General features: G+C 41.2%; 1 protein-coding gene across 5 annotated transcripts in view; it reads left to right on the forward strand.

Moving 5' to 3' along the window:
• The window catches only part of sec31b (SEC31 homolog B, COPII coat complex component), a 93,764-nt gene that overhangs the window by 53,604 nt on the left and 13,510 nt on the right, over positions 1-26,650 (forward strand). For 3 of the 5 annotated variants that reach the window (XM_048616262.1, XM_048616264.1, XM_048616263.1), the window contains 5 exons: positions 602-803; positions 5,268-5,672; positions 10,278-10,316; positions 11,799-11,857; positions 26,360-26,506. In XM_048616262.1, the coding sequence (XP_048472219.1) occupies positions 602-803; positions 5,268-5,672; positions 10,278-10,316; positions 11,799-11,857; positions 26,360-26,506 (852 nt within the window). The remainder of the gene's footprint in view (positions 1-601; positions 804-5,267; positions 5,673-10,277; positions 10,317-11,798; positions 11,858-26,359; positions 26,507-26,650) is intronic. The other 2 variants (XM_048616265.1, XM_048616266.1) reach the window with 1 other exon arrangement.

The following is a 26,650-nucleotide window of genomic DNA, read 5'->3' on the forward strand; positions in this document are numbered from 1 at the left end:
ATATGCACGTGCTTTCTTGATGATCGCAAGTTCTTCTGTTTCTGCACGCATGTTTTTCTCCATGCAATACACATTTTCTTGTTTCTTCTTTTCCAGGCTGTGCGTTTTTGCTGCATGCATATCTCACTGCATGTCCGGTATCACTGCATGTTGCCTTCGCATCACTGGAGAAGCGAGAGATCTGCATGGACAAAAGCATTATATATTTTGGATAATTAGTTGCTAAATATGCACCTTACTCTGTACTGTGCTTGATTTATACCTATGTGTCCTTCAGTATCTATGTAACTTGGTGGTGGCTATCCAGTTCCTGCTGCGTAAAATGTCTGCAATTAATCTCAACTGCAAATTACTCTCAGTTCAATGGAGCAGTGTGTAACTTCATTCTTATGCTTGTCAATTTTTGCTAAAGTCACAACCAGGAGCCTAGAATTTTCTAAGAAATACTCTTCAGTAATTGTGTAGCTTGCAACTTGGATCCCTGGTCTGGGTGTCTCTTGGTTTTAAAATTAGATTGTTGAAAAGTCCGTGAAAATTGCTTCACTTAACTGCTAAACATTGTTACCTGCTTATAACAATAGCATTTTTTTTGTCTTTTCAGGCTCCATTTCAGACCTCCTTTAGTCCTCAGGCTCCAATCTGTCCATCAGCTCCAACAGTATTCACTCCCCAGCCTGCCCCAGTCGCACCTCCGTCTGCCGTCCCTGTTCAAGGCATTTCTGGGACTACCACCAACATCTACTCTAAACCAGGAGCAACACGTCCTGCCTACCCACAGCATCCTACCACAGTCGGTGCACCAGGTAATCTGTCTCGCACTTAAAGTTGATCGGCTGTTTTTCTGTTGAAATGAATGACCGTTTATGTTAATACATGCGTTACCTAGGCTAGTGCAGAGAGTATGTTTATACTTCAATAAATTAACTCTTATGTAAAGTTTTCAATGTGTATGGTTTAATATATATGCTATGTACATACTTTATAATATTTATATGCACATATATGATCATTATCTGTAAAAGAAAATTTGTAGACTTACAGGGGAAAATAGGGAAGTAACATGCTGAATGGTAACTATCTACAAGAGACATAGCTGTCTCCTGTGCTGAAACCATTTAATAATACTCATTCATTTAAACCCTGGAGAATGCAGGCCCATACTCCCCAATCTCTCACCATAGAACAATTGCATCATCCCAGGATCCAGTCTGGTGAGCCTTTTGTTGCACTCTTTGTATGGCAACTGTATCCATCCTTGGGTCTTGTCTTTCATCCATCCTTGTTCTAAGGGTTGGTCAAACTATGAACAATCTTTCTCCACTGAGTTCTATTTTTTACTGCTGTCACTTGCCAGTCTATAGAGAGGCCAGTCCATGTTTTGATATTGTTTATCCATGCCATTTAGGTCTTTTCTTGTCCATGTTTTTCCAGGTAATGTGCGCTGAGTAACCTCTTTTCCCTCTTGTTTGTATCGCATGCCTAAAATATTTGAGACAACAAGCTGCAGGGCTGGATGAACACAGCAGGCCAAGCAGCATCATAGGAGCAGAGAGGCTGACGTTTCGGGCCTAGACCCTTCATCAGAAAAGTGGGAGGGGAAGGGGGTTCTGAAATAAATAGGGAGAGAGTGGGAGGCGGATAGAAGATGGATAGAGGAAAAGATAGGTGGAGAGGAAACAAACAGGTCAAAGAGGCGGGGATGGGGCCAGTAAAGGTGAGTGTAGGTGGGGAGTTAGGAAGGGGATAGGTCAGTCCAGGTAGGACGGACAGGTCAAGGGGGCGGGATGAGGTTGGTCGGTAGGAGATGGAGGTGCGGCTTGAGGTGGGAGGAGGGGATAGGTGGGAGGAAGAACAGGTTAGGGAGGCAGAGACGAGCTGGACTGGTTTTGGGATGCGGTAGGGGGAGGGGAGATTTTGAAACTTGTGAAATCCACATTGATACCATTGGGCTGCAGGGTTCCCAAGCGGAATATGAGTTGCTGTTCCTGCAACCTTTGGGTGGCATCGTTGTGGCACTGCAGGAGGCCCAGGATGGACATGTCGTCTGAGGAATGGGACGGGGAGTTGAAACAGTTCGCGACTGGGAGGTGCAGTTGTTTATTGCGAACCGAGCGTAGGTGTTCTGCGAAGCGGTCCCCGAGCCTCCGCTTGGTTTCCCCGATGTAGAGGAAGCCACACCGGGTACAGCGGATGCAGTATACCACATTAGCAGATGTGCAGGTGAACATCTGCTTGATGTGGAAAGTCTTCTTGGGGCCTGGGATGGGGGTGAGGGAGGAGGTATGGGGGCAGGTATAGCACTTCCTGCGGTTGCAGGGAAAAGTGCCGGGTGTGGTGGAGCTGGAGGGGAGTGTGGAGTGGACAAGGGAGTCACGGAGAGAGTGGTCCCTCCGGAAAGCAGATAAGGGTGGGGAGGGAAAGATGTCTTTGGTGGTGGGGTCGGATTGCAGATGGTGGAAGTGTCGGAGGATGATGCGTTGGATCCGGAGGTTGGTGGGGTGGTACGTGAGGACGAGGGGGATTCTTTTTTTGGTTCTTATTGCGTGGACGGGGTGTGAGGAATGAGGTGCGGGAGATGTGGGAGACACGGTTGAGGGCGTTCTCGACCACTGAGGGGGGGAAGTTACGGTCCTTGAAAAACGAGGACAACTGAGATGTACGGGAGTGGAATGCCTCATCCTGGGAGCAGATGCGGCGGAGGCGAAGGAATTGGGAATAGGGGATAGCATTTTTGCAGGAAGGTGGGTGGGAGGAGGAGTATTCTAGGTAGCTGTGGGAGTCGGTGGGCTTGAAATGAACATCGGTTTCTAGGTGGTTGCCCGATATGGAGACAGAGAATTCCAGGAAGGGGAGAGAGGTGTTAGAGATGGTCCAGGTAAACTTAAGGTTGGAGTGGAAGGTGTTAGTGAAGTGGATGAACTGTTCGAGCTCCTCGTGGGAGCACGAGGCGGCGCCGATACAGTCATCAATGTAACGGAGGAAGAGGTGGGGTTTAGGGCCGGTGTAGGTACGGAAGAGGGATTGTTCCACGTAACCTACAAAGAGGCAGGCGTAGCTTGGGCCCATGCGGGTACCCATGGCTACCCCCTTTGTCTGTAGGAAGTGGGAGGAATTGAAAGAGAAGTTGTTGAGTGTGAAGACGAGTTCGGCTAAGCGGACGAGGGTATCAGTGGAGGGGGACTGGTGGGGCCTGCGGGACAGGAAGAAGCGGAGGGCCTAACTCCCCACCTACACTCACCTTTACTGGCCCCATCCCCACCTCTTCGACCTGTTTGTTTCCTGTCCACCTATCCTCTCCTCTATCCATCTTCTATCCGCCTCCCACTCTCTCCCTATTTATTTCAGGACCCCCTTCCCCTCCCCCTTTTCTGATGAAGGGTCTAGGCCCAAAACGTCAGCCTCTCTGCTCCTAATTGCTGCTTGGCCTGCTGTGTTCATCCAGCCCTGCACCTTGTTGTCTCAGATTCTCCAGCATCTGCAGTTCCTACTATCTCTAAAATATTTGAGCCTTCCTGAAGTCACTGCCTCAAACAATTCCTCATAACGTCAATTTTCTGAAGAACCCACTATTTTGTCTGACTGTCAATGGTACACTTAATATTGTCCAGTATTCCAGGTGCAGTCTGTCTAAAGTTCTGTACAATTGCAGCAAGGACCCACATTCCTACTTGGTTTTTGGTCACCAGCAAACTTGAAAATATTATATTTGGCCCCCATTATCCATGTCAGTTTTTGTTAGTTTCTCTGCCTCGCTCTCATTCCCCATTATAAATTATCCCATCTCTGCCTGTAATTTACCCATGTTTGTCTTTGCTAACCTTTTTTTCTTTGTATACCTTTTCCAGTCCATTTCAGTTTTCTCAAGTTTACTTTTACCGTTTTTTGAACTTTGCTAAATTCTAAATTGCTCCCACTCTTCAGGCTTACTACTTTTCTGTCCACTTAAAAGCCTCCTCCTTTGGTCTAATATAATATTTAACTTCTCTTGTTAACCACAGTTTGATCACTTTAGCTGCTGGGTTTTCGTGTCTCAGAGAAATATATATACCAACCATCATCTGTCTGCTATTGTAACTTCTGATGTTTCCCAATCCGCCAGAATCGTAATGTAAAATTCTGCCATATTATGGTCACTGTTCCTAAAGTCTTCTCTACAATGAGATTATTAATTACTAATTATTAATCATTGCACAATATTGTATCTAAAACATCCTGCTCTTTAACTCATTATTCAACATTCTGTTCCTGAAAACATTCATACATGTTCCAGGAATTCATCCTGCCACGGCATTAGTGCTAATTAAATTTACCTGGATTGAAGCCTTCCATGGATACTTCATTAACCTTTTTACATGCACCTCTAATTTCCTGATTTATGACCAGATCCTACGTTATCTCTACTGTATGGACAACTGCCACAAATGTTTGTTGCTCCTTGCTGTTTCTTAGTTTCAAGCAAAATGGATTCTACATCTTGATCTTCTGATCTAAGATCTGTCTCGAATGTACTAATCTAACTCTTTATTAACAACACAACCACACTTTCTTTTCCTTTTTGCCTGCCTTTCCTAAATCTTGAATATCGTTGTTATTCAGTTCCTTGTTTTGGTCACCCCTTTAGCCACATCTCCATAATGAAAATTAGATCATATCTGTTTACTTTGATTTCTGCTGTGAATTCACTTACCTTGTTGCAAATACTGCATGTATTGTTCAAATAGAATGCCTTTTAATTTTACCTTTTTAACATTTTGTTTTTTAACCCTATTTGATTCTGTCCTGTTTCTGCTACCTTCCAGTTTGGCTTAGTTTCCTTGCTACCATTACTAGATTTGATTCTCACCTGGATTCTCTCCAAGTTCCTGTCCTTTGTGCCTCAGTGGAAAATGTGTTAACTCTCCTCTGAAGCACTGGTAAAGGCACTGTGTCAATGCAAGTTATTCATTTTAAGCACACTATATAGGTTTTAGGTGTTGTAGCTGCCAGAATCTTTTCCCAAGTTCAAAGTTGTTTGCCGTGTCTGCCCTAACAGTCTCTGAATGGCCCTTACAATTCTCCAGTATTTTGGAACAGGGTATAAGAATGAGAAATGCACTGCTGTCTTTAGAGGTTTGAATGCAAGACTGTGAGGCTTAATTCATGGTGAGATTTAATATGAAAAGTATCTGCCAAGGAGTGGCTAATCAAAAACAGGAAAAGGTAAATTCAAATTAAACATTGTTTTAGTGGCATTACTTGGATTCATTTTAATGTCTTTTTCTCTACAGCCTTTACACAGTTCCAGAATTTTGGACAGCCAAAGGTTCCTCCAAGTGGTCTCCCAGCCTATCCTCTTCAGAATCCTTTGCCAGGTTCAAGGTTGACTGGTCCATCTCTACCTACAGCCTCCCTGAGTGGCCCGACAATTCCTGGTGTCTCCATGCCAGGACCATCGCTAATGATCCCTGCCTCCATGCCATCCTATCCATCGTCTAATACATTGCCACCCAGCCACACAGCACAACCTGGGCCACTGCCAACTTACCCATCTCACCAGTATCAACCCCAGCCTCCTACGTCTCTACCAGGCATTCACTCCACCTTCCCACACCCCTCTGGAACAGGAGTCCCTGGAGCTCCGTCCTCCAAGCAGTTCACATCTGCAGCAGTTCCTCCTCCTCCTCCTCAAACAGGTACTCCGTTTCTAGCTGCTACCAAATGCACTGCCTCAATTAATAAATGCATTAATTGGACGTGTGCCACACTTTGCATGAAGTTTCAAACATATTACAAGTTGTTGCACTTAAACTGATTGATTGCATATTTAACTAACAGTTTATTTTCACTTGTCAATGTGCTGACTCTGCCACAAAAAACCTGCGTAAATTTGAGCTTGCTTTTGAAGAGCAATCATTGATCCATTCTTGGATGCAACAAAAGCAAAGACTGGTTTATGTTTCAGTTCAATAGCACAGTAAATAATACAGCAATTTAGCTTTTGCACCTGGTTCATATGAAGGTTCTAAAAGAGCAATATGTACAATATTTAATTTTGCGAGTTGCATCACATTTTCTAATTGGTAGACATGACTTTTAAGTACTATGCATTCCTTATAGATGTATTATAAGGTTAATGTTTCTAAAAATTACATTTTGCCCACCCCTCAACCTCCAGTTTTCCTTCTACAGCATAAATCAACTTCTGATTTTCCAGCACTCCCAAGTGTCTGGTTGAAGAACAACAGAACAGACCCTCACATGAGGCTTTACGCCCAGTCTGTCCACTTGTAGAGAGAATGATGCCTGGAATATTGAAGCAAACTACAAAAATAATGTAGTAGATAAATCTCATTCCTAGTTCCAACTGAAAGCTTGTTCCATTTGCTCCCAAGGCACCAAATCTTTCAAGAAGATGGAATTGTATTTAAAACCTTGCTGATTTTGTAGCTTTATGTGGACTTGTTTGGATATATAGGCAATTGTTCCTCAAACTATTTGTGCATGGCTCTGCTTATGAAGCCTAGAAAGAAGCTTTCTAAATGGTTTTATTTTGGAATCACCAAATTAATCGCTAGATTAGTGCATTAGTTAATGCATCTAAGAATGCTATGGAGTTTATCATTGGTTGACGTACTCATGAACAGTTTGGCAGCAGTGAACTGTAGCACTGCTAAGGCTCATTTTCTGTGAGGCAGCAGTTTGCTTTATCTGCCAGTAATTTGAATGAAAATTTCTCTATTTCTGTTTAAATTAAATTATTTCCTCCTCATAAATGTTGAACAACTGGAACAGGCATTGTTACTTCTTATGGAGGCTGAAAAAAGTTCCATTGCTGAGAACTACATCTGTGAACTGGCTGGGGTTGAGGGTGACTTCCTGAAACCTTGTTATCAGCAAAATTGACAAATTGATGGATGTCTGTCTTAACCATCACAAATCAGCACAAGTGCCCTAGATTGGTAATTTCATCAAAACTTGTATTGTTTATTAGATTACTGAAAAAACACATTTTGTTGAATTATTTGTGTTATTCAGAAATGGTTTTCAGTTTCAGATTTCAGCATGGCATGTTGAGAGTTGCCGAGTAGAAGCTGAACATCATCTCACTAAGTGGGGGAAGGGAGAGATTCTTGTCCATTCCTCCCAGTAGTTCAGTAAGGATGAAATTGCTCATCACTAGAAACACTTTACTGACTAACAGTGTTGAATGCTGGCTTGTGCATTCCAAGAACTGAGAGAATCATGACTGTGAAAAAGTTGCCTTCTATTTTCTTCTCACTTTAAGAACTTTGTTATTTGATCCCTTATTCTGTCAGTTTATTGGGGTTCCATTGTCTTAGCTGATAGCATTTGAAGCTACCCTGATTCCTGAGCTCCTATCAGCAATACTTTTTACCGGCTGCAGGGCTTCTGTCAGGAGACAAGTCTGCATTTTTCTCACTTATTGTTATGAAAGATCTTTGATAACTTTGGACAAGGTTGTGAACTTGCATTTGGAGGATTGCAGATGCAATTGTATGTCCTCCTATTCTATGGCATGTTGATGCACAAACCTTCAGCATCAAGAATTTATTGTCCCGGTACTTTTAATTATTGTTGAAATTAATTTTTTTGTATCAATCCTATTTGAATTACTGCTGACTTGATGCTAAACTCAGAATTGTGTTTATTGCTAAAAGCTGTGGGTTGCAGATCGGTAAAATGAAATGCAACTAGTTGTTGACTGGCTGACTATAACAAAGTGTGTTGATAAATTTTAGTTTCGTGGTTATTCTTGGTGAAAATTTCTGATACTGGCATGGTTGCCTGTCTTGTGTGAACAAGTCTGCCAGAGCTGAGTTTGCTAGCTCTTGTGCCCAGGAATTTGGTGTTCTGCAGATACAAATTTTGAGAAAGAAGAAGATGCCTAGATTGTTGGCTGTGTTTCTGTTTAACATTACTGATCCATCCAACTTCCAATTGGTGTATACAGGCCAGGCTGCAGCATTTAGAAGAGTGTTTCCAGCCTCGCCTCCATTTCTCTGGAATACTTGGTGACTGTTCACAAAAGCCCAATGTGCTCTTCCTATGAATCCCCCTAAGCTTAGCCATTTTGGGGAGCGGGCAGATGATCTTCAGGCAATTTCTCAAAGATTTACTTCAATCAGTACCTCATGATCTCTAGCATCCAGAATTTCCCAGTCACATTTGAATTTCTAAACCATGCTGGAATCATGAAGCCCTGCTATTGGGCAGTCAATTACCAGGGTTTCTTTCATTTATTAACATGCCCCCAGTGTGGAAGGAGAGAGGATCAACTGAGTGTTCATCTTCTGTATACTGTCCAGATAGGGGCAATCTAGAAAAACCGGCCCTGTAATGCCTTGAGTGGAGTACAAGGCAATATTTCATGCTGCACCACAATCATAGAGTCCTAATGCAATTGTGCAATGTTCAGATAATTTCTTGGAGCATCAACTATATTATAGATTATTTTATCATTTTTTTAATCTACCTTATCTATTTGTTCACACTGTTATATAACACAACTTTTCACTAAACTACCTGTCCGTCTATTCACATTCTATTTAGTCTATTATTGTCTGTGATCATTAGTTTAGAGTCTCTGTTAATGTCCATTTGTTGAGAACGTAGAACTTGATGCAGTTAGACCTGGAATATTCTACAAATCGATTGTTTCACGTTTCACTGGGAATTCCACATTTGCATTCTACTGTAAATGTGCTCCTAGATTATTTGAGCACAAGATTTGATAGATTGTATCAAAGGCTAAAACGATTTCTGGTGAGTATTATAAAAAGAACTGTAGTTACAGGGAGGTAGGTAAGAGTCATTTAGAACAACCTTAATGGTTCATCAGGTACTTTCCCTTACGGATGTTCTCTAGTTCATTGATTCAGATCCATGTTGAGTATGATCTGAAAGTTTTGTTTGTACAACAGACTCAGAACATTCCTGAAATGCTAAAAACGAGTGCTTTATGATGCAAGTCTGGTGGGAATATTTTACTAAGGGGAGTGCAATGATAGAACTTCAGTGAAAAAAACTGGCACAGTTGAAAGAGTCATACCATTTCGTATTAGTGTCTGTGGTTAGAGGAACCTATTGGTTAGCCCACAGTATGTACTGGTGTCCTCATCTAATCCCAGATTGCTAATGGACAGGGCAGAATCAATTTTTCATCTATATCTCTTTTTTTCTCTGAGATTCAGCCAGCCTGTTTCTGATATCATTAGGATGAATCTGCTGCAATCCTTAGCATAAAGTAGAATAGAGATCACTTATTCTTATCCAAAAGTCTGATCCACATCATACTTGTTTAATTGTGCAAAAGCTAGTGATGTGAATATTTCAGTATTGGCAGAGAGTTGTCATACTGTTTAAATCATCTACAGAAACAACAGGAAGGCTAAAATATCCAAACTTGAAAAATCCCCCAACTTAGCTGAATGATGTGCCTCAGTTAAGGAAAATTTTAAACCTTTTTACATTTTAATGAAACCACTTTGGCACCTTTCATCAAACAGAGCTTTACGTTACCTTAATGCAATCATTTAAAATTAGCATGCATGTAACTAAATTACATGGAACTCACTTTGTGCTATTCCTGTTTTATCTATGATTACAGATAATTTCCTGCTATTGTTCCTCTTCATCCAAAGAGGAGTCTGCTAAAGCTTCATTCTGGTTAATCATGGAAGTTGCTCAGTGGATTCTGTCATTTTAAAAGCATTTAATATATCATGTTTAGTGGAGCAATGTTAACAAGGCTGGAAACTAACTGAACAGTCAGCACTAAAAGATGGTCTAAAGATGAGGTTCAGGAGCTTTTGCTAACTGATAACAGTGCCACAGATCATTTTCCATAGTTGCTCAGAGTTCACAGCAGCTTCCGCACATTAGTCTCTTTTACCTTTAGTGCTGAAGCTTGGACCCCGCATTGACTAGTGCTATCTGCTCATGTTTGATTGGTGTGCATTTTATGCTTAATTTTGCTGTTAGGCTTAAGTATTAATTTTACATGAAGAGCAAATCTGCATGCTTCTTGACAGAAGTACTTCCCTATAGTGCAAGATAGTAAAGGATAACAACATGTGGATGCATGATACAAGGGTTAATAATCATTGCTACGTGCTCTGCTTTGTTGGCTATATGATAAATGGTAGGAGATTAGGCATTTGCATCTCCTTATTCTAATATGTGTAATAGGCTGAATTAGTATTTATCTGCTTGTGTGTAGTATTCTGACTGTTATCTTGATTGTCCATAGAACCTCCCTATATTCTTTGGTTTTTCAGGATTCCTTCCATGGCTACAAAACCGCTCTTGTGCATCAGGTGAAAGGATAATAACAAGTGTCCTGGCTGGATCAGCTAGCCTTGTATGATGGCTTTTCTGTTGAAACGCTAGTGTTCTTCATGGCCTGTATCTCTTTCACATCTGAGATCTTTAGATTTTTCACATCTGTTTTAGTACTATTCTTACAAAAACGTTTCTTCCATATAATTCAAAAATAATCTATAAACTGATATTATATCTGTTAAACAGTATGAAGAACACTGATGTTCCTCTGTTCAGTTCGTTTGGTTATATTTAAAAGAAAGGAGTTCTGATTCTTGATTAGAATGTTTACTTGAGACATTTTGAAAGTTACCTTTGTAACGAAACTGGAGCTGGATTTGTGCAGTATGGTTGCACCAATCCACTTTGTTTTCTATTCATTTGTGCCATGCTTTCATTGAAAGATATTGCTGTTTCTTTGTTTCCATTTTTGTTTATTTTTCTTTAAATTTTAAATCCCCCTCATTAGGTTCTATAAACTGTTTGTAACTTCATTTCTAAATTAGGCAAGGTGACCTACTTGCAAGCTCAATGTATCCTGCCGTTGAATAAATGGTAGGATATGTAAAATAACTGGTTGGGTTGAATCATGGTACTTCTTTCCCTGACACTGTCCACTTTTTCCTTTGCCACAGGGAGCAAACTATTTCACTCCCATCAGCATATTTCTCTGTGTGATGGGTGTGAGCTCCTGTTCTGCACTGGATAAAACAGGGCTTTAGTACACTAAGGTGTTCCCAGCTGATGCCGTTGAGTGGTCATGTTAATAAATGTGAATAAGTGGCTTAATCCAGACAGCAGAGCTCTTCATGGGAAACCAGAGCTTTATTCTGTGTTAATCCCTGCTAAAATGAATTGTCGCTTTTTTGTTCAGAGGTTTCAGTAAGTTGCCAACGGGTTCCTTGTGAAATAGCATGCGTTTTCAGCGTGTAGAACCCAACTGATAAGGAAAACTGACCCATGGGATTATTGATGATGAAAATGCTTAACACTGCACTTGAAGACTTAGGCTAATAACTTAGTAATTAATGGGTGGTCCGTTGCAGACTTCACTGACCTCTGTGGTAAGGTCACAGACTTTGTGGTGAAAGGTTGTTCCTGCTGAGATTCATCTTGAGGTTGTGACTGTACATCAAACAATGCATTGAAGGTGCAGAGGCAGCAATGGACAGCTTAAATATATCATTATGCTCGAACGAATGCTTTTCAAAGATTCTTTCAAGATGCCTGGGGGTAGATTATATTAAAGTGCTCTCCGGTACTAATAATGAGGGTCTGTGACTGAAAGCATTTAAATATTGAAGCTTTGCTGTGTTAACTTTATCATGCAAAAAACAATAATGATGTTACTGAGCTTGATGTAATAGCAATGAAGTGATTGTAGACTTGGAAGTCTTAAAAAAAAGCATTTTTGTCAGCAGTATTATGCACAAGATCTCTTTGCATATGGATAATGTCATGCTATTTACTTTCAATAGGGTTCCAGGATGGATGGAATGACCCTCCGGCAGTACGAGCAGGGCAAAGAAAGAAAATGGTAAGTTATGCTTCTTGCTAATCATACAGTTGGTGTTTTAGTCCAGTTGTGATGAACTGACTTTATATGCTGTAGTATCTCAAATGGAATACTACATGAGCTGCTAGTCCAGGGAATGTGCGTGAGGTGTATGGAAGTAGCAGGAGTGGATATAACTAGGCCATTTTCTCATTTCACTTTTGTATTTTTTTTCCACATTATTGACCCTCTGAACATAGAGTCACAGTGACTGCTCATCACATGCAATGAAGGAATTTTTGTAATTAATGGGTGACTTTAATCTGCACATAGTCATAGATTATACTGCACGTAAACAGACCCTTCAATTCAACAAGTTCTTGCTGACCATGTTCCGAAACTAAACTAGTCCCACTTGCCTGTATTTGGCCCATATCCCTATAAATCTTTGCTATTGATGTACTTATCTGAATGTCTTTTAAACCTTGTAACTATACCTGCATCCTCTGGCAGTTCATTCCAAACACTATCCACTCAAAAAGTTGCCTTTCGTATCCTTTTTAAATCTTTCTCCTGTCACCTTAAAAATATGCCCTCTAGTTTTGAACTCCCCCACCTAAGGGAACAGACCTTTGCTGTTCACCTTAGCTATGCCCCTCATTACTTTATAAACCTCTATAAGGTTACCCTATAGATTAGACCAATCAAATTAGGAGCAATACCATAGAGAAGGAATTCCTGGAATGTACACAGGGTGGTTTTTCGCACTAACATATTGAAGAAGAACCAGCTGGAAACTCCTAGTCTGGCTGTTGTGAAATGAGAAAGGAATAGTGGGCAATCTAGTTGTTGAGGCCTCTTAGAGATGAGCAACCATAATATGGCAGAATTCCTCATCAAGATAGAGACTAATGTAGTTGAATTTGAGACCAGGGACCTGAATCTAAATAGAGGAAATTACAATGGTGTGGGGAATGAATTAGCTATGATAGATCGGGGATGATACTTACAGGGATGACGGTGGAAATGTAATGGCAGAAGTTCAAACAGCGCGTGGTTGAACTGCAACAATTGTGCATTCTGTCAGACACAAGCCAAGGTAAGTGGGCAAACCGTGGCTTACAAGGAAAATTGCAGCTAGTATTAGATCCAAGGAAGAGGCATATGTATTGGCCAGGAAAAAAACAACATAACTGTGGCAGGAGCAAATTACTGCAGATGCTGGAATCTGTACTGAAGAAAGCAAATGCTGGAGATCAAAGCGGGTCAGGCAGCATCCATGGAGAGGGAGCAAGCTAACATTTCGAGTCTAGATGACTCTTCGTCAGAGCTGACATGAAGTGTGAACCCAAGATCATGAGTGAGGCTGTCTTCATGGGTACAGAACTTAGCTATCAGTTTCTACTCGGCGATTCTGCATTGTTGTGTATCTTGGCAGCTTTGGAGGACGCTTACCCGAAGGCCGAAGGCTGAATGTTCTTGACCACTGAAGTGTTCTGCAACTGGGAGGTAACATCCCCGAATGGTGATTGTTGCATGGTGTTCATTCATCTGTTGTCGTAGCGTCTGCATGCGGCATGTGAGGTAGACAACGTTGGCCGAGTCACATGAGTATCTGCCATGTACGTCGTGAGTGGTGTTCCCACGTGCACAGATATCCCGCATATCTTGCACAGTTTGCCATAGCAAGCTTGTGTGGTGTTGTGGTCGATGTTCTCCTGAAAGCTGGGTAGTTTGCTACGAATGATGGTCTGTTTAAGGTTTGGCAGTTGTGTGAAGGCGAGAAGTGGAAGCGTGGGGATGATCTTGGCATGATGTTTGTCATCATCAATGCAATGTTTCAATGCAGTGTTGAGGGCTACAAAGATCATGACGCAGTTTCTCTGCTCCGGGGAAATTCTGGACGATGAAGGGTACTCTATCAGTCGGTGTCCTGTGTCTGTGTTCTCAGGAGGTTGTTGCAGTTTTTAGCTGTGGCACATTGGAACTGGCAATCGATGAGTTAAGCATCGGATCTTGTTCTTATGAGGGTGACTTTCAGTGTCTGTAGGTGTCCGTCACATTCCTCCTCATCTGAGCAGATCCTGTGTATACACAGAGCTTGTCCATAGGGAATGGTTTCTTTGACGTGTTTAGGGTGGAAGCTAGAGAAGTGCAGCATTGTGAGGTTATCCGCGGGCTTGCAGTAGAGGGAAGTGCTGAGGTGTCCGTCCTTGATGGAAATGCATGTGTCTAAGAATGAAATTAATTCTGAAGAGTAGTCCATGGTAAGTCTAATGGTGAGATGAAACTTGTTGATATTGTTGTGTAGTCGTTTCAATGATTCTTTGCCATGAGTCTAAAGGGAGAAAATATTGTCAATGTATCTGGTGTATAGTGTTGGTTGGAGGTCTTGTGCAGCAAAGAAGTCTTGCTCAAACTTGTGCATGAAAATTTTGGCATATATTGGAGTGCAAATTTGGTCCCCAAGGCTGTTCCATGTGCCTGGATGAAGAGCCCCTTGTCGAAGGTGAAAATGTTGTGGTCAAGGATGAAGCGGATGAGTTGTAGGATGGCATCTAGAAATTGGCAGTTAAGACCATATGACATAGGAGCAAAAGTCAGGCCATTCGGCCCATCGAGTCTGCTCCGCCATTCAATCACGGCTGTTAAGTTCCTCAACCCCATTCTCCTGCTTTCTCCCTGTAACTCTTGAGTTGTTGGCATTGAGTACTGAGGCTGTTGCAGCAATGCCCTTGTCATGGGGGATGCTGGTGTAGAGTGCTGAAACGCCTATTGTGACGAGAAATGTTCCTGGTTCAACTGGTCCGTGGGTGCTGAGTTTCTGTAAGAAATCTGTAATGTCGCCACAGAAGCTGAGGTTCCTTGTACAATGGGTTTTACGATGCCCTTGACATGGGCAGAGAACCAGCTCCTCATCCAAACATGAAGACCACACTTGCACCCCAATACGCCAACATTTTCATGCACAAGTTTGAGCAAGACTTCTTTGCTACACAGGATGTCCAGCCAATGCTATATACCAGATATATCGACAACAAATTCTTCCTTTTGGATTCATGGCAAAGAATCACTGAAATGAATACACAACGATATCGAAAAGTTTCATCCTACCATCAGACTTATCATGGACTACTGTTCAAAATCAGTCTCATTCTCGAACACACTCATTCAGGACGGACACCTCAGTACCTCACTCTACCACAAGCCCACGGATAACCTGACAATGCTGAACTTCTCTAGCTTCCAATCTAAACATTGTAAAAGAAGCCATCCCCTGTGGACAAGCCCCGAGTATACACAGGATCTGTTCGGACAAGGAGGAATGCAACGGGCACCTAAAGACGCTGAAAGACACCCTCATTAGAACGGGATACAATGTTCAACTCATCGATTGCCAGTTCCGACATACCACAGTGAAAAACCGCAATGGACCTCCTGAAAACACAGACACAGGACACCAAGCAATTGAGTAACCTTTGTCATCCAGCACTTCCCTAGAGCAGAGAAACTACGCCATGTTCTTCGTAGCCTTCAACATGTCATTGGTGACGATGAACATCTCACCAACATCATCCCTACGTCCCCATTTCTCGCCTTCAAGCAATTGCCAAACCTTAAACATACCATTGTTCGTAGCTAGCTATCCAGTCTTCAGGACATTGACCACAACACCACACAACCCTGCCATGGCAATCTCTGCAAGATATGCCAGATTATCTACATGGACAGTGCCAACATACATGGGAGCATCACTCACGACGTACACGGCAGATACTCATGTGACTCTGCCAATGTTGCCTACCTCATATGCTACAAGCAAGGATGTCCTGAGGCATGGTTTGTTGGAAAGACCATACTGACGCTACACAATAGATGAATGGACACCGCGCAACAATTGCCAGACAGGAATGTACCCTCCCAGCTGGGGAACACTTCAGCGGTCAATGACATTCAGCCTCCGGTCTTTGTGTAAGCATCCTCCAAGGCAGCCTTCAGGCTACACAACGCTGCAGAATCACCGAGCAGAAACTGATGGTCAAGTTCTGTACCTGTGAAGATGACACTACTATTCTGCTCTATTTTTGTAAAATCTTCCTTACTGTCCTGTTTTGACACCACCACCTTGGTAACTTAGAGTCAGAGAGATATACAGCATGGAAAGAGACCCTTCGGTCCAACTCGTCCATGTTGACTAGATATCCTAAATAAATCTAGTCCCATTTGCCAATATTTGGCCCATATCCCTGTAAACCCTTTCTATTCCTATACCCATCCAGATGCCTTTTTATTGTTGTAATTGTACCAGCCTCCTCCACTTCTTCCAGCAGCTTATTCCATACATACACCACCGTCTGCATGAAAAATTTGCCTCTTAGAGCCCTTTTAAATGTTTCCACCTCACTTTAAACCTGATACCGTCTAGATTTGGACTCCCCCACCCCTAGGAAAAGACCTTGTCCATTTACCCAATCCATGCCCCTCCTAATTTTTTTAAACCTCTACAAGATCACCCCTCAGCCTTCGACCCTCCAAGGAAAGTAGCCCCAGTCTATTCAGCATCTCCCCTTAGCTCAAACCCTCCAACCCTGACAACATCCTTGTAAATCTTTTCTTAACCCTTTCAAGTTTCACAACCTCCTTCTATAGCAGGGAGACCAGAACGGAAGTTATGATTTTTCTACCTTAATCCAAAACTATACAAACGAATTACTTGTTACTTTGGTTAGACCTTCGGCAGGCAACTCTTATATCTATCATGTTATTCCACCCGTTTAGTTTGCCTCCAACACCATTTTATTTTTATTTTTTGTAATTTTCTTTCTGCCTCAATTAATCGGATTATAGGTCATCCCTTCACTTGCTATTCAGCTGGTGACCCTTTATTGATACCATCTGACACTGTTTGATCACCTGCAGAGACTTGTTATTCCGCCTGTCGACACTTCACTCACACCATTTGTACGATCTTTTGATTTCTCTGCCTATAAATTCTGTGCCTGTGCGCTTTTCTTCACTGAACGGATAAAGGAACTGCGCTCCGAAAGCTTGTGATTTCAAATAAACCTGTTGACCTATAACCTGGTATCATATGCCTTCTGATCTTGACCACCCCAGTCCAACACCAGCACCTTCACATCAGGAAAATTGACGGGATTGAAGGTAGATAAATCTCTAGGGGCTTCCAATCTACATCCCAGAATACTTAAGGAAGTGGCCATAGACATAGTGGATGCATTGGTGGTCATCTTCCAAAATTCTATAGACTTTGGAGCTATTCATATGGATTGGAAAATGGCTAATGGTAACCCCTCTATTTAAAAAGGGAGGCAGACAGAAAACCAGGAATTATAGACTAGTTAGACTAGTCAGCCTTACATCAGTAATGGGGAAACTGTTCGACTCCATTATAAATTATTTAATAGCTGAGCACTTGGAATACAGTGACAAAATTGGACAGAGTCAGCATGGATTTATGAAAGGGAAATCATGTTTGACAAATCTACTGGAATTCTTTGAGGATCTATCTCGTAGAATTGATAAGGGGGAGCCACTGGATATGAACTATTTGGACTTTCAGAAGCCTTTTGATCTACTTCCACACAAGACAATAATGTGTAAAATTAAAGCACATGGGATTTAAAGTAGTATGTTGAGATGGATAGAAAACTGGTTGGCAGATGGGAAACAGTAGGAATAAACGGGTCTTTTTTGGAGTGGAAGGCCAGTGGGGTACTGCAGGGATTGGTACTAGGACCTCAGCCATTCACAATATATATTAATGATATTAATGAGGGAACTAATTGTAATAATGCCACATTGCAGATGATACAAAGCTAGGTGGGAGGGTTAGCTCAGAGGAGGATACAGAGATATTTGTGAGATTTGGACAAGTTGAATGAATGGGTAAATGCATGGTAGTATAATGTGGATAAATGTGAGGTTATCCACTTTGGGAGCAAAGACAAATTATTATCTGAATGGCTGTAAATTGAGCAAGGAATATGCAACAAGGTCTGGGTATTCTCTTATACCAGTCACTAAAGGGACGGTGCAGCAGGCAGGCAAGAGGCAAATGGTATGTTGGCCTTCATATCCAGAGAATTTGAGTACAGCAGCAGGGATGTCTTGCTGAAAATGTACAGGGCCTTGGTAAGATGACACCTGGAATATTGTGCGTCGTTTTGATCTCCTTATCTAGAATGTTTTTACTACACAGAGAACGCAGTGAAGGTTTACCAGACTGATTCCTGGAATGGCAGGAGTTCAGAAAAATGAGGGGAAAATCTATAAAATTCTAGCAAGGTGAATACAGAAAGGATGCTCCCGCTGATTGGGTAAACATTTAGGACTAAGATGAGGAGAAATTTCTTCTGCACAAGTGGTAAGCCTGTGGAGTTCGCTACAATAGAAAGCACTCGAGGCCAAACCATTTTGTCATTTCTAGGAGGAGTTGGATATAGCACTTGGAACTGAAGTGATGATAAGGTTTGGGAGTAAAACAGGAACAAAATATTAAGTTGGATGATCAGCCATAATCATAATGAATGGCATAACAGGCTCCAAGGGCCAAATGGTCCAATGCTTACTGCTATTTTCTACGTTTTTCTGCCTCACCCAATCTCGATGCACACGAATTCCACTTTCAGCTTTTCATCCCAAAACTGTTATCATAAAACTGGTGCTTTTCATCTGTTTGACTTAAGTAAAACTTTAAACTTTGACTTGCTGTTAACATTATTTGACTTATGATTATTTGATTAGAGTTAATGCAGAAGGGGGATTTGAAGAAATGGCAAATGTGCTACTTGTTGCGGAATAGATTTGTTCCAAGGGGAAACTAAATAGCTTGACATTATAGAGGGAGGACATGGGGTCCCTTGTTTGGAATTACACAGTACTGTTTGTGAAGTTTTGACTAGAGTTTGACTCGCCTCAACAAATTAGGTGCAAGTATCACACTTCTATTTGAATTGTTAAGACAGACATGCATTTTTCAAGAGCCTTCATGAATCACCATTAATTCCAGCTTCTTAATTCCAGTATATATAAAAAAAAGTTTTAATTGATTCTCAGAATATGAACATGTCTGGAAAACCTGACCATTATTGCCCAGTTTGAATTGCTCTGAGAATGTAGCAATATGACAGAATGTTTGGTTAGCCCATTTCAGAGGGCAGTGCAGTCACTCTCTATGGGACCGGAGGTAGTGCAAGAGCAGTAATTTGAATTACATTAGTGAACCAGTTCAGTTTCAACAGCTTCACGTTTCCTTTATACTGATGTCAGCATTTTAATTCATTCTTTTGTAAATTCTTTTTAAAAGTAAATTTCTCACATATACACATGGAGACTTGAGCTCGTTTTCTGAAATATTGGTCAGTGTCTCTGGATTGTTAATTTGGTAGCATGCCCATTAGCTTATCATACAATAGAACTTGCCATCAAAGTCTAAACTACACCCAAAACTGAAAAATCTAGACTGAAGTTTGAATCCACATTCCTGTTAATTTGTACACGTCTTAAACTGTGACTGCTAATGAATTTGAAATGTTGAGTAATTGTTTGGGGTTGTGGGGTGAGATCAGCACACAGTTCTTTTGTGAGGAAGAGAAGCTGAGCGACTGATGCTTCCTTGCTGATCTGAGTAAACTACAAATGGTATTTGAAAGTCTTTGAAGCTTCCAGTTTGTTTTGATTGGATTTTTATTGTCAAGTATATCTACTTCATTGGGTGAAAGAATCAAGCGAATGATCCAAGGAAGGGATTATAGGTGGTGCAGGAAAAGGGCTGGTCATGTGAAACTTGGGTTGTTCGTTTATACTACAGTATAATACCAGTCAAAGTAGGAGGTATCCTCTTTTAACATGTCAGCAGTAATCCCCCAACCTAAACCCCCCCCCCCCCCCCCCCCCCCCCCCCCCCACCACTCCTCCTCCTTGCCTCGCAGCAGATAGCACAAGAACAAAATAAGCCATTTTACTCAAATGGTAACAATTAAACTTCCAAGTCTGTCTTGATCAGGGCTACTTAGGTGCTGGTTGACTTTATAAAACATTAAATTCTATTTGGAAAAGCACTGAGTGTTTGTTAGCCCTGCTTGAAATTATTTAGCTTTCTGAGGAGAAAGCTGTCTTCCATTTTACTTTGACTGTAATTGCTTTCCTTCAGTAGATTTACAGTTCAGCTGAGTGACCTCTTGTAGGCATGATGAGCTTAGAGGGTTAATCTGAAAATCCTTTTAGTTTTGGATTCATGGAACCATTAACTGCAATTTCAGTTTGTGGTGATGTCTCCACAGTGCCTGTAGTCCTGTCAGCCTGTGTCACTTGTTGTTATTATCATTTGTGCTAACCTTCTGCCAGTGATGTTAACCCTTCCAATGGCACATTTCTGCAATTGGTAGAGTAACAGTTAAGAGATCAAACTCAAATGTGTCCAACAAAAGTGAAGATCCCATTGATTCTTAAAGTTGATGTCATTTTCTGGATGCAATGAATAAACAGAGCCTCAAATAAGGTAGAGTTAAGAGGACAGTAAAAATATAGGTATAGATTCTCTGACCCATCCTATTGTTCTTAAAAACATTTGCCTACTCCCCATATCTGTTTAGTTGTTGATTTAGATTTAACTATGTTGCCTACGTTCCAAGCAAAGAAGCAAACTTTGGAATCTTTTTCAGGATGGTTTGTTATCTGTTGTTAGTCAACGTCATAAGACTGTCAAATTAGCAGAGATATTCTTTCTATTGCATATGAAATCAAATTTCAGTAAAATTGCCATTTAAGATATCAATTTGGTATCATTTCCATTTTATAGAGAAGAATTTAGCTTGAAAACAATAACTTGTATGTATAATAGCCCTTCCAGCACAAGAAAATGATCCACAGTGCTTCTCATGAGTGTTATCAAACCACACAAAGGTGTAAGCACAGGTGACCAAAAGTTCAGTCAAAGATTGGTTTAAAGAAGTATCTTCAAAGAACAGAGTAGAGGGGTTGAGATACATTTAGGAAGAGAATTCCAGAGCTAAGTGCCTAGGTATTCTTAGGCACAGAAATGAATGATGGAATAAAAGAAATCGGGAATGGTAGGAGATCAGAATTGGAAGAACTCAGAATCTTTTTAAGTTTTTGCCCTTTCCCAGTAATACTTGACTGCTTATATCAGCAGATTGCTATGTACTTTTTGGTGCTGTTGCCCCTTGGTAGTTGTTACTGTGAGAGAAGTGTAACAGTTTAATTTGGTTACATTTTTCCCTGGCCCTTTTTGGGTGAACCTAGTGCTGAATGAAGTGAATGACATTGGTGCTAGGAATGGAGCACTTCATTTTTCACACTTAGCATCCTTGATTATCAATACTTAGGATATCTTGTTGACGATTTCAAGGTATATTCTCCAACATCTTCAATATCACAATGCCAGGCCAATATTAACTGTCACGTAGACAAAATTGACTAAATTAAGGAAAGTCAACACAGATTTGTTGAAGGCAACTCGTGTTGCATTAATTTGCTTGAGTTATTTGATGAGGTAGCATAAGGAGTTGATGAACGTATTATGGTTGTTCTGCTGCGCATGGACTTCCTGAAGGTGTTTGATAAAGTACCAAATAACAGGCTTGAGGTTGTAGACTTGCTCACCGAGCCGGTGTGTTTGATTGCAGAGGTTTCATCTGCAATGCTAGGCAACATCGTCGGTGCACCTCTGGCCTGCTTGTTATTTATATGCCTCTGTTTGCTGGGTGGTTGGCATTACTTCCAGTTCGAATTCATGTCACCAAGAGATATGACCAATTCTCAGTGGTCTCAATACACACGGACAAAGAAGGACATGAATTCAACTGGGACAACACATCCATAATAGCACAAGCCAAACAGAGACATGCCAGGGAATTCCTGGAGGCCTGGCATTCCAATCGGAACTCCAACAACAAATGCATTGAACTGGACCCGATATACAAACCACTGAAAAACAGAACCGTAAGTAATGCCAACTACCCCAGCAAACTGAGGCATATAAATAATAAGCAGGACAGAACACCAATCCTTCACCGGAGACACACTGACAGTATTACCTAGCAGGGTGACGAAACATCTGCAATCAAACACACCAGCTCAGCGAGCAAGTCTACAACCTCATTCACAACCCGAGCTGCAAATCTTCTCAAAAACTTTAAATAACAGGCTTGTTAGCAAAATTAAAGCCCATGGAATAAAATGTACAATAGCAGCATGGATATGAAGTTGAACAAGTGACAGGAACAGTGGTGATTAACTATTGTTTTTCAAATGGGAAAAAGCTTTTTAGTGGGCTTCCAGGGGTGTTCCAGTGTTAGGAACACTGATTTTCTCAACCTGTATTATTGACTTATACTTTGGTGTCAAGATACAATTTTGAAATTTGCAGATGGTGCAAAACTTGCAAGTACTGTGAACAGTGAGGAGGATGATGATAGAATGCAAGAGAAATCAGAAGGTCTGATGGAATGGGCAGGCACTTGGAAGATGAAATTTAAAGCAGAGAAATAATGAAATATGCATTTTGTTAGGAAGAATTGGGGAGACAATTTAAAACAAAGAATAAAACTCTAATAGGACTGCAGAGCCAAGGGACCCTGCGGAATATGGGAATAAATAATTGAAGATTGTAGGGTAAATCTTACGGGATCCTGAACTTCATAAGTAGAGGAATAGCCTACAAAAGTAGGAAACGTTTGGTGACCAAAGTAAAGCACAGGTTTGGCTTCAAATGTGTCCAATTCTGGATGCCCTGCTTTAGGAAGGATGTGAGAGAAAAAAATTGAAAGTACATTTTCAGTGATGACAAACTTCAGTTAACTTCAATGACTTCCTAAGCCATTTCAGAGGACAGTCAAGAAACAACCACACTGCTGTGAGTCTGAAGTTATATATAAACCAGAACAGGTAAGGATGGCAGACTTCTTTCCCCAAAGGACAAACCAGATGGATTTTTACAATGGTTGATGATAGTTGTCACAGTCTGTGATTGCGATATAGCTTTATATTCCAGATTCATTCAATTCAAATTTCAACCTGTACTGGGGTGGGATTTGGACAGTGAACCTTGGCCTGGCCCCTGCACTACATATCCAGTGATGAGCAATAATCTAATGCTGGCACCTCCCCTTGAAATGGAATGAACAATCATCTGAATAGAAAAATTGACAAGCTGTTGGGGGGGAAAGCTGGGAGTGTCGGATGAGCTGAGTTGCTCTTGTAGAGAGCCAGCAGTGAGACCATGGGCTGAATGGCAGCTTCTTGTGCCATAATCATTCTACTGTTTTATGATAGTGACCCAGGTGGTGACCTAAATCTCCAGATCTGGTTCAGAATCCTGATTTCTTACTGAAAACAGGAAAAATGGTACCGACTTGCCTTCCTATAATTTTTTTTTTTTTGGGCCTGTCTCCTAATGGATCTTGCAGAGCTCATGAAGCATGGCAATCCTCTCAGTGAGAAGTGAAGAGTCATCTTAGAAATCCTGTCCCCTTTTAAACCATTGCTGCTGCATTCTGGTAAGTAAAATGTTTAAATGTGTCAAAGCTGCAGAGAGAAGGTGAGGTGGAAAGTCAGAGGAGGTATCAGGAGACAGGTGAGGGGGTTGGCGAGCGAGTGAGGGGATGAGGCAGAAGGGGAGCAAGTGAGGGGGAGGGGCAAGACAGCGAGTGAGGGGATGCAGTGACCGGTCGAACTGTAAGGGTGAATGGGATTGGTAGTAAGATAGTAGGAAGGTAGGTACTAAGGGGGCAGCAAGGAAGGAGTCTGGTGTGGTTTGGCAGTGTGGCAGGTGGAAGGTTGGTAGGGAGGAAGTGGGTTATCAGGAAGTAGGGGAATCTGAGGGTCAGGATTTTGTTGGCTATTCGGTGGTTAATTGGTTTAGGCAGGGTGGGATGAGTGTCTGGGGCATAGAGTGAGTGTCAAGGGTTGGTAATGAGGTTGGGTTGGGGGTTTGCTGGAGTGAGTAGTGTAACCCAGGAGTTAGAAGACATTTGCATCTGTCCAGCATTTCCTAAGTATCATGTAGGTGAGTCAGAAACCTTTGAAGTCTCCAACTCTAACTTGAAGTTGAAGACTCTTTCAGAAGGCTGCCAAGGAAGATAATTAACCTTCAAAAGTTTAAAATTCCTGGGCAGTTCCCTCATCATTGGTACATTGGATTTTTCAGGGAGGCAAGGGAAGAGATTTCAGGGGAGCTGCAGCATTAGTTTCCAAAACACCTCTTGCCACATTGAGGTGTCAGAGGACTGCTAACATTCCATTATTAAAAAACGGACTAAGTGATAGATCAGGAAATTACATAGCAATCTAACCTTGGTGGTAGAGATATTATTGGAAAGAATTCTGTGGGACTGAATATATCTGCATTTGGAGAGACCCTGCTTTCATGAGGAGTAGTCAGTATGGGTTTGTTTAGGGAAAGTCACGTTGACAAATTTGATTGATTTTTTTTAAGGAGGGAAACAGGATTGTTGATAAGGATAATGCATTTGATGTAGTCTACATGGATTTCAGCAAGGCATTTGCAAAACAAGAGGAGACCTTATTGATTCATGTGAAATACTTGGGTGGCTTGACAGGATAGATGTGGAAAGGAAGTTCCCCCTTTTGGGAGATTGTAGGACCAAGGAAATGATCGCACTGTAATCACCTACTAAAGACACGATTTTTCTTTTCTCTGAGGATTATGAATCTGTGAAATTCTTGACTGCAGGGCGCTGTAGGGGCTGTGTTGTCAGTTATTTTCAAGGTGAGATAGATATCTTTCTAATCATTATGGGAATCAAGGATTATGGGGAAAAGGCAGGAAAGTAGAGTTGAAGGTTATCAGATTAGCTGTGATCTCATTGAATGGTGGAGCAGACTATGTAGGCCGAATGATCTACTCCTGCTCCTATGTCCTGTGGTCTTATAAGAGATTGGAATTCATTGGTAGCCGTAGTAGGAAGGTGAAGAAATTTGGTTTTTTTGACCTTGACCAGGTGCCTTGGTCATGAGGTCATGATGTATTTTGTATTATATTGATCATGAGGCACTACATATACAATATCTCATGACCTTTGCATTGCCTGCAAGCTCTCTTAGAGTGCATATTGCTGCTGTTGTAATCTAATGTATTTCTTAAGATTTTGTATTACTCACCTCCATGGTGAAGAAAATGTATGTTTAATGCAAGACTACCTATGATTCCTGAGTCTGTGCTTCCCAGTTTTCCATTAGCTTTATGTTTAATCATGTCTAATAGTTTCAAACTGGTCATTTGAAATTCTTAACTGAACGATATTCTTTAAGCTTTCTTTAGGCTTTTGGACAGAATAGAGTAGATGTTCTATTTTCACTTGAAACATTTACAGCCCAATGCCATTGATAAGAATAAAAGAACAGAAAAATTGGTATTAATTAAGCCATTCATTTTGATATATTAACCACACTTACCTACCTCTTTTATTATCCCTTATTCATTTCAGGAACACACCTTAGCTGAGCTAGAAATCTATCAGTCCTCCCTTTGTGAGTTGCAAGTGATGCTGCCAAATGCTCAACTTCAAAAAGGGTATTTTGCCTTTATGTAGGCTGGGCACAGGACTCAAATCCTACAACAATAGCTGGCAAAATTTAAATGCAGTTAATAAATTTGGAATATAAAGCTAGTCTTAATCATGGGCCATGTCAACTATCACTGACTGTTTGGTTTCTTGTTTAGGGATGGAAATATCCTGTCCTTATCCAATCAGGACTCTATGTGACTCCATACCCACATGTGATTGACTCTTAACTGCCCTTTGAAATGATCTCCTAATCGGTTCAGTTCAAAAGCAGTTGGGATGGGCAAGAAATGCTTACTTGGACACTGACTCCCACATCCCCTGAAAATTTGTTAGAAAGTTAGTGCACCTCACTGGATTAGACCAGAATAGTTCAAAGAGTAGGGGATTTTTTTGTGCATTGTGATGTGAAATCATCTGAATTGTAGAAGAATTATAAGATTTAAAGAAAAAGCAACAATAAATTCACTGTTGTCCCACAATTAATTAGTCCCAGTTGCATAGTAGACCAATGCTTTGCATTTGTGAGAGGAAAATTCATTATTATTGGACTCTATCCCACTGCTGTCCTGGTTACTCTTTACCTAAGCCACTAGGTGGAGACTGTGCTGATTATTTCAAATAAAGGGATTCAGTATGCATATAGTATCTGCATTATAAGCTCAGACAATGGAATTTTATAGAACCCAGTTTTAGGACACTGTCATTTCAAGAACTGAGGAGAGACTTGACCATACAATTAAAAGATCTGTGGTCTGTTTATAACTGGGAATCTTCCTCTCAGGTATTAAGCAAAGAATACTTTTATGCAAATTCCACTTTTGTATTTATTTTGTCACTATTATTTTCAATTTTATCATTAGTCAGTGTGTAGAAATGAGCAATGCCCTGATCTTTTTGCACCGCTTTATGACTAGATGGTAGTCTCTTTGTGTTGGCTGCTATTTTATAAGATGCTCTTTATTTAAACTTACAGCTACCTGACAACTACACTCCTCCAGCTCCCATTACTGCTCCTGTTGTGAATTTCCCTGCAGATGTCCAACAGCTTCGACCTCAGGGCTTCACACCTCAGGAAATCAGTCAAGGACCTCCAGGGGCACCAAAAGAAGCCAATTTACAGGTCTGTTCTTCCCTGCTGCTGAAAACAAGGAGCTTTATTTTGATTCAGAGATAGTAGGAACTGCTGATCCGCCAGAAGACTAGTTGTCAGATAACTATAAGTTTAAATAAAGAGCATCTTATAAAATAGCAGCCAACACAAAGA

The sequence above is a fragment of the Rhincodon typus genome, chromosome 34, assembly GCF_021869965.1.
Source record: "Rhincodon typus isolate 14 chromosome 34, sRhiTyp1.1, whole genome shotgun sequence".
In the NCBI taxonomy this organism is placed as follows: domain Eukaryota; kingdom Metazoa; phylum Chordata; class Chondrichthyes; order Orectolobiformes; family Rhincodontidae; genus Rhincodon; species Rhincodon typus.